Source organism: Micropterus dolomieu, linkage group LG01 (genome assembly GCF_021292245.1).
Source record: "Micropterus dolomieu isolate WLL.071019.BEF.003 ecotype Adirondacks linkage group LG01, ASM2129224v1, whole genome shotgun sequence".
Lineage (NCBI taxonomy): Eukaryota > Metazoa > Chordata > Actinopteri > Centrarchiformes > Centrarchidae > Micropterus > Micropterus dolomieu.
This window is the reverse complement of record NC_060150.1, coordinates 42,057,057-42,067,637: the sequence shown is the minus strand read 5'-3', so window position 1 is coordinate 42,067,637 and position 10,581 is coordinate 42,057,057. Positions and strand designations below refer to the sequence as shown.

At 38.0% G+C, this 10,581-nt stretch overlaps 2 protein-coding genes across 3 annotated transcripts; both read right to left on the bottom strand.

Moving 5' to 3' along the window:
* Positions 1-380: 380 nt before the first annotated feature.
* On the bottom strand, positions 381-2,830 carry otos (otospiralin). Its single transcript, XM_046048993.1, has 4 exons — positions 2,691-2,830; positions 2,484-2,550; positions 2,002-2,025; positions 381-838 (listed from the first exon to the last, which is right to left on the bottom strand). The coding sequence occupies exons 1-4, from the start codon at positions 2,733-2,735 to the stop codon at positions 651-653; spliced, it is 324 nt and encodes a 107-aa protein (XP_045904949.1). The 5' UTR covers positions 2,736-2,830; the 3' UTR covers positions 381-650.
* Positions 2,831-3,365: 535 nt separating this feature from the next.
* Positions 3,366-8,823, bottom strand: apodb (apolipoprotein Db). 2 transcript variants are annotated; one of them, XM_046055548.1, is made up of 5 exons: positions 8,692-8,823; positions 6,973-7,117; positions 6,774-6,895; positions 4,947-5,032; positions 3,366-4,354 (listed from the first exon to the last, which is right to left on the bottom strand). In XM_046055548.1, the coding sequence occupies exons 2-5, from the start codon at positions 7,081-7,083 to the stop codon at positions 4,122-4,124; spliced, it is 552 nt and encodes a 183-aa protein (XP_045911504.1). In that variant the 5' UTR covers positions 7,084-7,117; positions 8,692-8,823; the 3' UTR covers positions 3,366-4,121. The 2 variants fall into 2 exon arrangements, with proteins under 2 accessions (XP_045911504.1, XP_045911513.1); XM_046055557.1 differs by having other exon boundaries at positions 6,973-7,088; positions 8,692-8,792.
* Between the last annotated feature and the right edge of the window lie 1,758 nt (positions 8,824-10,581).

The following is a 10,581-nucleotide window of genomic DNA, read 5'->3' as shown; positions in this document are numbered from 1 at the left end:
ATTGATAACAAATTGATCAATAATATATCAATAATAATTTTAATAGCAACTCTGACTGAAGTAAGGGTAACACTATATTACCAAAGTGCACTAACAAGGTAATAAGATAATGCATTGTGAAGTCTCTACTTTATTTAAAGTCTATCACCAACAAAATAAATATGTTGAAAAGTTCTTCACAGAATATATCCTTGTAACAGGAGGATTGGCAGATACAGTGACAGTGATAATAGCTGTACATTTTAAGAAACAAGAGTCACTGTATTTACTTTCTAATTATAAAGCTTCCTTAAAGTGGTAACCATTTCTTGAAAAAGATAAAAGAAGAAAAATAATAAAATTAAGGAGAAGGTTGAGAAGAAGACATTTTACAGACATCATTTAATATTTGGGAAATGTTTTATTTATTACATGCTGATATTATACAATCCTACAAAACGCCTACTCACTCTACATTTGTATTCTATATGTTTGGCTACTCTACAAACAGCGGTATACTTGCTGTGCTCTTTCCATCACCTCATTTAATGTCTAAATTAATTTCCTTTCTGTCAAAGTAAGACATGTATTCCTTCTTATTTAATCAGGATATCTCACCAGCTCCCTCCCTGCCCTCTTCCCGCCCCACCTGGCTCCTTCCAGCCTCCCTTTCAGTGCTCATGTCCCTCATTGGTCTCATATCCCAGGGTGTCCCCGAGGTGCTGGTGGGCGAAGAAGGCCCGCGCCATCTCGTTGATGTGGTTGTAGGCGCCGATGGATCTGAAGTATTCAACGTAGTTCCAGAAGTCAGTGGTGGAATAGGGCCAGTAGGGAAGAGCTGGTGGTTCATCATATGGTACTAAAGACACACAGCAGGTCACAGGAGACAACTTAAAGGCTCAGTCCACTCTCAGCATATACTGTTACAATCACCTTCCACTAGTTGTTACACTGGTCACACCTTCTCTAAATCTGCCCAACATTCAGGTTCAGTCAGTTCAGCCAGCATATTGACAAATTCCCAGAATGCCTATGCACAACCTTTAGAGAAGGGCTGTGAACCTGCAGCATGTGTAGGTGAAAGGAGAAGGAGAGCAACTTTACATTTACAGCTGAGGCTGTTTTGTTGTTTGAACTCAAAATCCTGCTTACATAAGTACAGCAAAATATAGACACAGGATCAAATGTAAAAGGACTAATAACATTATTAGTTTTAATGACTTTATAAACAGTTAGTGTGTGTAGTCCAGTGGTTCCCAACAACGGGGGTCGAGTCCCTCCAAAGGGTCACAAGATAAATCTGAGGGGTTGTGCGATGATTAATGGGAGAGGAAAGAAGAAAAACTAAAGTTCTGATTCAAATCTTTCATTTTTTAGACTTTTATTGTGAAATAGTGGATCGTTTATAGAGTTGTCAACAAGTCAACAAATTGGGAAAACCACTGTTTTATTACTTGTTTTTTATTTTATAAGCTTGTGTTTTTTAATGTAAAATCTTGACCTGAAAAGTAACAAACTACAGCTGTAGTATAAACTCGCATACAACTGAAATCTTTTGAGGTACTTAAGTACAGTTGCACCCAACAAAATATTGAGTCTTTAAAATTTTCCCTTCAAAAACCAAAGATGTTTTTATAATATTATACAGTTTAATGACAAAAAATAATAACTTTTTAAATCAGCCTTGAAAACTATTTTTTAATTATACCCTAATTAAATCGGGAAATATAGTGCATATCCTGCATTTACAAAACAATGCAGTTTCTTCCAGCGTTCACTTTGGAGCAACAGGTTGTTTACTTCAGCTAGAAGCCATTGTGTCAGTGTCTTCAGTGTGTATAAAATGTGTTCATTACAGTAAAAAACAAAAGACAGAGCTTGTTCATTTTTGGATTTCATGTGGTAGAAGTAAATAGAACAGAAGAGGAAATGCAAGAGATGGAAATCTATCTGTAATATCTGAGGTATTTTGTGCTTGTTGCAAAATATGAAGGCATCTATAAAAAAAAAGAGATGTAGTACCTCCTTCTGGGATGACTCTGGCGTCTGTGAGGAGAGAGAGAGGAACAAATTAACATTCCCAGCATTCCAAGTCTTCTCACGTACAAAGACGGGATTCAAGCTCAGAAAACTGAGCTTTCTCCCAGAGGAGTGCAGTATACCTGCTCCCTCCTCAAATATTATTTCTGACCATTTCACACACACACACACACAAACACACGCACACGCACACACAATCTGAAGCAAAAAGAATTCCTCCTCAGACAGAGTCCTTTTGTGCACATATGCTCTCCTATAGTTGCAGCGTCGGCACATCTGGGAGAATCCTATATGTGACTTACACACAGCTATTAATACACATGTATGCATATATGAAATTGGGGTTTAGTACTTCAACTCTGCATGTTTGTACTGTACAGATGAACTAAACTTCAATTGCAACACATAAACTGTTGCCTTCATGAGACTATTAAACTTTAAAGTATATAAAAAGAGAAACTCACCATTAAAATGACAAGCGAAGAGGCAGAGGAGAATACTGAGCCACACCAACAGCTTCATCTTGCCCTCCTAAATAAACAAACAGCCTGTGATGCTCTATATTTTTAACCCAATGATTAAATGATTCCTTAACTCTAGTTTTGATGTTTACCATCATGCTGTGAGAGCAAAACTACATTTAGATATTCAAAACTTTAGCAAATGTTTACCTGTAAAAGGTCTGTGAAGCCGTGCAGAGAGATGCTGCTGTTCATCCGCTGGCTGAATGTGGTGTGTGAGGCTCAACGGAGGAAGAGCCAGTGGACCTTCACCACACACACACACACACACAAAAACACACACCGCCAAGCCATGCCCAGATTATACTGTATTTACACAGAGAAGTCCTTCCCAGGTGCCTGTAGGTGCACACTTTGCCCTCTCACTAATGATGTTACACGGATTAGCACTTTACCGAGAATACATTTTTTCTCTCGCTTGATTTCAGAGAAAAAGTTCAGACAAGCCAATTGTAATCAACATTTTTGCCACTGGAGAGGATTTTGTGCTCAAACTTACATGCCACAAATCAGTTTTGGTTTGTTTGATTGATTCTGTGTGCTTCGCAATCAGCAACAATCAGAGCAGAGACCTAAACAGTGCAACCTTTCTGCTCTTGGTCAATGAGCAGTCATAGGCTACATGCCACAGTAGCTGTTTTCTTTCCCACAGTAACCTTTTACCGTGAAACCTTTGGATATCTTCTCATTTTGGACAGATAATGATGAGATTCCTTGAGTCTACTCTGCATCAAGAGTCGGTACAAAGCTCGCCAGATAAATGATAAGAGTGACCAAACATCTGCTTCATGAGTAACTTTAATAAACATAGAACTCACTCTCGTGTTTTCTGCCATCACCATAAATGTGTTTGTTTCATTGCAAAATTGTAACATGTCTTACTAGAATATTAAAATGCAGTTTACACACTTAACTTCTTGGAGCATCGGTGTTGATGTAGGCAGTACAAATTACATTTCCTTCATCTTACAAGTATTGAGAAGTTAAAACAGAATTAGATTATTAAAATATATTCATTGCTGTAACATATAGATTCAACAGGTTTTGTCAGAAATATGAGGGACAGTTTGGAAAATACAAGGTACAATACAAGTTTACTTCACTTTTTAAATTTATTTTTTTCTTACATAATTTCTTTTTCAGCATCTTTGAAATGCAAAAAGAAAAATGAACAAGGCAGCAACAGTGAGATGCAGATACATGGGATTTTAAAATTAAAGACACCGGTGATGAGGAGATTGTGTATTTAATTTTAAAGCTGGGGTGGGCAATTTATTTCAGAAGCATTTTTTGTTAAATTTTTTCAAATTCTCTTAACATCCAAACAGCAATCAATAAATGTTCTGACATAAAAAATTATTAAACATTCGGTATCTGTCACAGGACTGTGATCAGCATGCTGTTATGTGTTTTAGTGGAGTGGCTTTGCACGGAGGCCTGAAGGGAGGGGGTTTGGGATTTCTTCAGTTGGCTACCTTCAAGAAGTGGCTGTCTCTTGCTAGTTTCTCCAACGTTGCCCACCCCAGCGTTAACATTTGGACTCCAGTATGTTTGCCCCATCAGTAAAGTCTTCACGAATCCCTAGTTATCCTTGCAGCCCATCTGATCTGTGGCCTTCATCCTAAACAGGTCGATACCTTCGTTGAGCAGCAGCTGTCTGCCGTAGTTCACGGTCTCTGTAGGTGGGAAGCGTGTCCGGCTGAGGATCCAGGCGTATTCGACATGGAACAGTCGGAGGATTTCCGTGCAAGAATACACAACGGACAGGCTGGCGTAGTCGGTGGTCAGAATCCAGTAGGGGCTGTAGGGAGCAACTGGTAAAAAGAGATGATGATCATGATGATGATCATATTTCTAAAGCAGAGTTTTTAAATTAATTTACAAAGACACATATTGGGGCCAGGCCAGCGTTAGGGTTAGTTTAAATCTTAACATCTTCATGTTAAGATTTAAACTAACCCTAACGCTCGCCATGGCTCACAGTAGAAGTCCTGCGTGAGAGAGGGCGGATTGAGTCTGGGTCACATTAAAAACTATGCCAGTGATGTAATGTTCAAACGACTGGAAAAGGACATAAACATGTCCTGATTAATAGTGATTCACAGGCAGACATGCTCAATTACATTGCAAATGCTCTGAGGCTGCTGCATCATGTGTCAGCTGATATATCATCATTCACAAGGTATGCAGGCTCGTTAAGAGCTCAAATGAGCCTTAAGGGAATTTGTACAATTTTGTAACTAACTATATAATGATTTTAGAATTATAGTTGCCTTGCTTATAACAATAAAAAGCAAGACAAGAAGAAAAAGAATGAGAAGAGGAAGAAGGCAGTCTAAGAAGACAACAGCAAAGTCGACAGAAATCAAAAATATGAAGAGGATACGGATGAATAAGAGGACTTACAATACGAGAAGCCGACTCCAAGTTTGGCAGGTTCTCTCGGGTCTTGAACCACTGCTGTCCCTTCTGCTAACCTCACCTTGTCCTTACTGAGAGAAAAAGACAAAGAGACAATTCATTTTAACTTTATTAAACTAATATGAGGGATTCCCCAAATCAGCAGACGTACATGCAAAGTTTTCAAGAGGGGAACAAAAAATATTAGTAAAAAGAAATCCACCCGTAACACATTTTCACAGAATCAATTGTCAATCATCTCCCAGCCCACAGAAGGTTTTGTCTACAGTCTTTCCTGTCTGATAATACGTCAACCACAGTTGTGCCACTACCAGAACAAATTATTTATTCCGTCATATAAAACTATTATTTGAGTAATGCAATTTTATTTACATTTGAGCCACTATTTCAATCTGTATTTCCATGTGTCAGTAATCTTAAAATGTTCTCCTGAACTGTAAAAGCACTTTGTAACGTCTGTTTCAATATGAGCCCTATAAATTAATCATTGATTCACGGCACACGGATTTCACATCTTCAGAATCCCGAAAACATTAATTTTGTACAAATCGTTTTATAGCTTTAGAGTTGCTGGTAGGCTACATTTTGTTCCCTTCGGGCAGGCTAGTTGTGTCAAGGTTCAGGTTAAATTTATTTGTCATTCTAAAACACAATGAAATTAAAGCTGTAGCCTCATTTACGCTACACACACAGAACAGAAATATTTAACATAAAAATAAAAACAATACATAGTTACTTACATACATGTATAATAAACAGGTAATGTGCAAAACCAGCATAACAAAGCTAACCAGCTGCTGGCTCTTGCTTTATATACAGTATAGCGTGCAGACATGAGAGTGACACAGATGGGTCTGAAAAGTGAAGCCAACGTGGAACTGTCTTAAACCTGCATTCTTCCTAACTGCCAGCAGAGGGCGACTCCACTGGTTGAAAAAGAAAGTCAGATTGTATGTAAGCTTATAACAAACTGACCCTACGTCAACACTTGATTTATTAGCTCAGTAAACACTTTCCTGATGAGTTTATGGTCTCAATCGCTAGTTTCAAGTCTTCTTCAACACAGCATGGTGTTTATTTAGTAAATTATGATCCCATTTAGAGGAAAACAAACGATAAAGCAGGGGAGGCTTTAGGGCGGGGCTGTCTTGTCCATGGAGACCTGTCAATCAGTATAGTGGCGACTTGGATCCACTGCATTGTGTACATTTAACTAACCCTGAACTTGTTTTTGGGTGCTGTCTGTGTGTTTGTTTAAGAACTATGAATCTTTCAAAGTGTGTTTTCAGTTAGTGGAAGTTAACTGTAACAGTATGGTTGCCTAAAAATATCTTGCTCAGTGTTGGGTTGTACTAAAAGACACTCTCAGGAGTTGTCTGTTAATTTCTTCTGGTAAGTACATTTTGTTTTGAGCCTGTTTTTCTAGCTAATATCGCGGTTAACATAAATTACAGATGCACCTTCCTAACCATGCTAGCTAGCGCCACCTTCCAAATAAGGTCGCGTCTGCCAAAATGCCAAACTTGAAGCTTGAAAACAGTAATCCACAAACCAGTGGGTGACGTCACGGTGGCTACGTCCACTTCTTTTATATAGGTTTCATGGTTTGGCATTGACCTTCTCACCTAACTCTCAGCAAGAAAAAGAAGAGGCGTATTTCTGAAAATGTTGAACTATTCCTTTAACGGAGCACAGAGCGAGAGAAAAACTAGAGTCAGATGGTAAAGATGTAAAGATCATGTACACGGGTGCAGGAATTTCTGATACTCAACATCAAGTCAAAATCAATAATAAAAACCCACCAATACTCACTAGAACTGAGAGTTCAGCACCTGAATGGTACCGTCTTTCCTCACGGCGTAGTTGGCCTCGATGCACTTTCCTCTCTCGAAGGATGCAGGGAGTTTCTCGATCTCATACCACCTGCCCAGATACTGTCAACATACCGTTAGATCTGACAGTATATCTGTGTGTAATGTGTGCATGAATTAATGTTGTTGTTTTTTTTTACCTGTTGGAGGTTGAAGTTGGGCTGCACCTTCGGAGTAGGACAGGGCCCCCAGCGATAGGTCTGTGCGGACACCAGAGGGAGCAGCAGGAGGAGAAGGTAGACAGCGGACATCGTTCCTTCAGGACAGGCGGGAAGATTATAGAAGCTGAAAGGTAGACGCACATTAAGTTTACAGGTGCAGCTTGTGTAAAGCCTTTTAAGTGTTGCACTAATGCTGCATTCACACGCTCCTCGAACGGAGAGCTGTTCTTCCGACTTCAGTGTGTTCATGAGCTTCAAGTCATTGTTAATTGACCCTTCTTCTCACTTGATTTTTTTTACCTCAGTAAACACTTTCCTAACAAGTTTATGGTCTCAATCGCTAGTTTCAAGTCTTCTTCAATACAGCATGATGTTCATTTAGTAAATTACGGTCCCCTTTACAGGAAAATAGTTGAGTGTTGCTACCTTGTAACTCGGAAAGGTAAGACAGGTCTAGCTAGGAGTCATTAGCTGTCCCCACAAGTGTTCACCAACTGTAGGTTTTTCCCTTATGTAACTGTCCTTGTTAGAGAGACAACAGTTGGACTGATTAGGGAGAGACAGTAGCTCAGGCATCTGGCAATGTTGCATCTGACAAGAATGTTTACAAACTTAATGGCTCCATAAATTAGACGTAACACTGGAGTCTAAACATCAGACAGATTTGTCGTTCTAGGTTAAGGCCATCTGAAGATGACCTAAGAGGGAAGCCTACAGGAAGTAGCGGGAAGACAGAAACATAAAAAGGGACCAAAAGATAAGACACATGCATCTGGTGTGGGAGACCCGGGTTCAAGTCTCACTGTGAAATCCACCAATGCGTCCCTGAGCAAGACACCTAGTTGCTCCAGAGGCGTGCGACTTCTGACATATATACCAATTGTAAGTCGCTTTGGATAAACATGACACTGTTTTTTTTTTGGCCAAGTCTCATTAAAACTTTGCTGTGTAAAACTTCATCAGTCTCTGAAAACCTTCTTCCTCGCACCTGACAGCCGGCTCACTAAATTATAGGACGTTTTTTATACAGCATCTGGGTGAACGTTTGTTATGTATGTCATGTTGCTATCCAAGTATGCTGTTTGAAGCTTGAAGTGATTTAAATTGTGAATGAAATGTTTTGTGCTTTTTGTTACAGGATTAAACCATATAATAATTTGGCCTTTTTGGGGTTAATTACCTCTTACTTCAGATCATGGAGGGTCCTGTCCTGCTACTTTTTCATACCTTAAACATATTTACATTTTAAGCGACTAGTAGTTTTGTAAAATGAGACAGGGGTGAAAAACATGCCAGAAAACTCTCTCTCTTTGCATTCACTGGGCAGCTGATCATGACCTTTTCCTTTGTCTCTTTACATGTTTTTCTTTTGTCTAGTTTACATCACATGTTGCCACACCTGTTCTTCTGGTTTCACGTAACAGGTGTACCTGCACACACACACAGGCCAATAGGCTGCTTCTGCTTCAACTATGTAACAGTAAATACAATAAACATTATATTTAATAGCTTCTCAAGAGACTTCAGCCTTATGTTGAATACAAAACTGCAGTGGTGAAATATAATTAGGCCCATAGAGGATAAAACCAGGAGGAAAACAAGTTCAAAACAATAATCAGTGCAGAGAGTTACATAAAACATTTATCTTGTTAATGCTACATTTTAGTCCCATTAGCCATTAAATGAAAACTCCCTTACCTTGGGTGTATGAGGGTTAAAGATGTCAGGTGGAGGTCTGAGGTTGCAGCTCGCTCACTCTCAGCTGCTGCTGCTGCTGCTGCTGCTGACGATGAATTCTGTCTCGAGCTCTCCGGACAAACACAGAGTGTAGTGTTCACGTTCACGTTATGTCACTCCGACAGCACGAGGCAGCTCCTTAGCAAAATTACATTTTCACTACGTGGGAATGTGCGCGTGATGATGCCAGACACTGTGATAAAGGGTTAAATATTTCATTCGTTCAATTCACACAGTATTTTGTAGTTTTAAATCTCTATTAACGTCTTCGTCACTGTCGAGTTTTATTATTTATTTATTTATTTATTGACATTTTTCTCAAGTTACAATGGGTAGGGTTTGAAGTGTTGAATAGTTAAATCATTAATTTAAATTTAAATGTACGTAGGTAATCTGATATATATATATATATTTTTAAGTTTCTGTATTTTTTATGTGTTTTATTTGATATCTTATTTAATTTTATTCAGGGCATTTAATCCATTTTATTCTCTATATTTTATTTGCTGGAATTTATTCAATTGTTTAAATTAAGTTTTTTTTTTATGTAAAGGCTGTGAAGGCTAATATATCAATAAAGTGTATTATTATTGTAAGTGGCGGACATGGTGGCTACTTAATGATACCACCAGATGGCGCCAAAACAAGAATAAAAATATAAATCTACCATAGACTGTGAAATCTACACATACAATAGTAACTTTCCATGATTCTTATGCTATCGATGTGTAGTAGTTTGCTTTAACTGTCTTGAGAGAACTGATGTTTATAGTGAAGTTTATGTCCATGCAGATTAATGAGCGCTGTCCTCTATAAATAAAACAATCAATACATTTTACTATTACTCTTTCACACTAGAAGTATATTTTATTCTCATTTATTTATCAATTCAACTTATCAATTATATTTTCTGTTAAATTCATCTCCATATGATGATCAAACTGATGTTTCAAAGCCTTCAGCACATAAAAAAGGGGAAAAAAGACTATAAAAAAAACCCTATAAATTATTTTTTATTTTGTTTAACGGCCACATTCCCAGAAACAACACCCGGGACACATAAAAGTGTTATTCATACATACATCTGCTCTTGTTTAGTACCCTCTTTATTCTGAAATCCAAATTTATTTAAATTTATTTATTTAAAAATTTACTTTTCAAAATACTGTCAGCATGCCCCCAAACACTTCCAGCCAGTTCAGCCTCGCGCACTGATTGAAAACAGCCAGAGACTTTTTGTCAAGCAAGAGATTTGAGAATCAGGCCTTCTGAGTTTTTCTGTGGCGGACTGTCACATCACGAGGATTCAAGTTGATATTTGTGTTCACCTGAGAGAACAAACAGTTGGAGATGAACAAACAGCAGGTGTTTAATGAAAAATAATCTTCAGGTGGTGAATAAACCTCCAGGATCTTGATAGATTCACTGACCTCAGTCATTTAGTTTGATCAGTCTCAAAAAGGAAGACACAATGTTGATACACAGTGAAGCTTTGTTTGTTTACTACCACGTTAGACACGTTAAAAAAAAGTTATTCTCTAAACCAGTAAATTATATATTACTAAGACACTACCTGGAATACTTCAATATTTAATGTCCCAATACCTTAAAAATGATCATAAATATGAATTGGATGGATTTAGTTTGTTTGTTTTTTTGTCACAAAGTGCAATCCACTCCCATCCAGTACTCAAGTAGTAATGACAATGCGTACTATAATAAAAACTATACTTACTTTCTTATTATTCACATCAGCATGTCATGTCATACTCAACTTATAAAAATAAAGTAATACCGTTATGTTGAACTGCAGCCAGGTGGACTATTTCTAACATTTCAAGGTGATGAAAT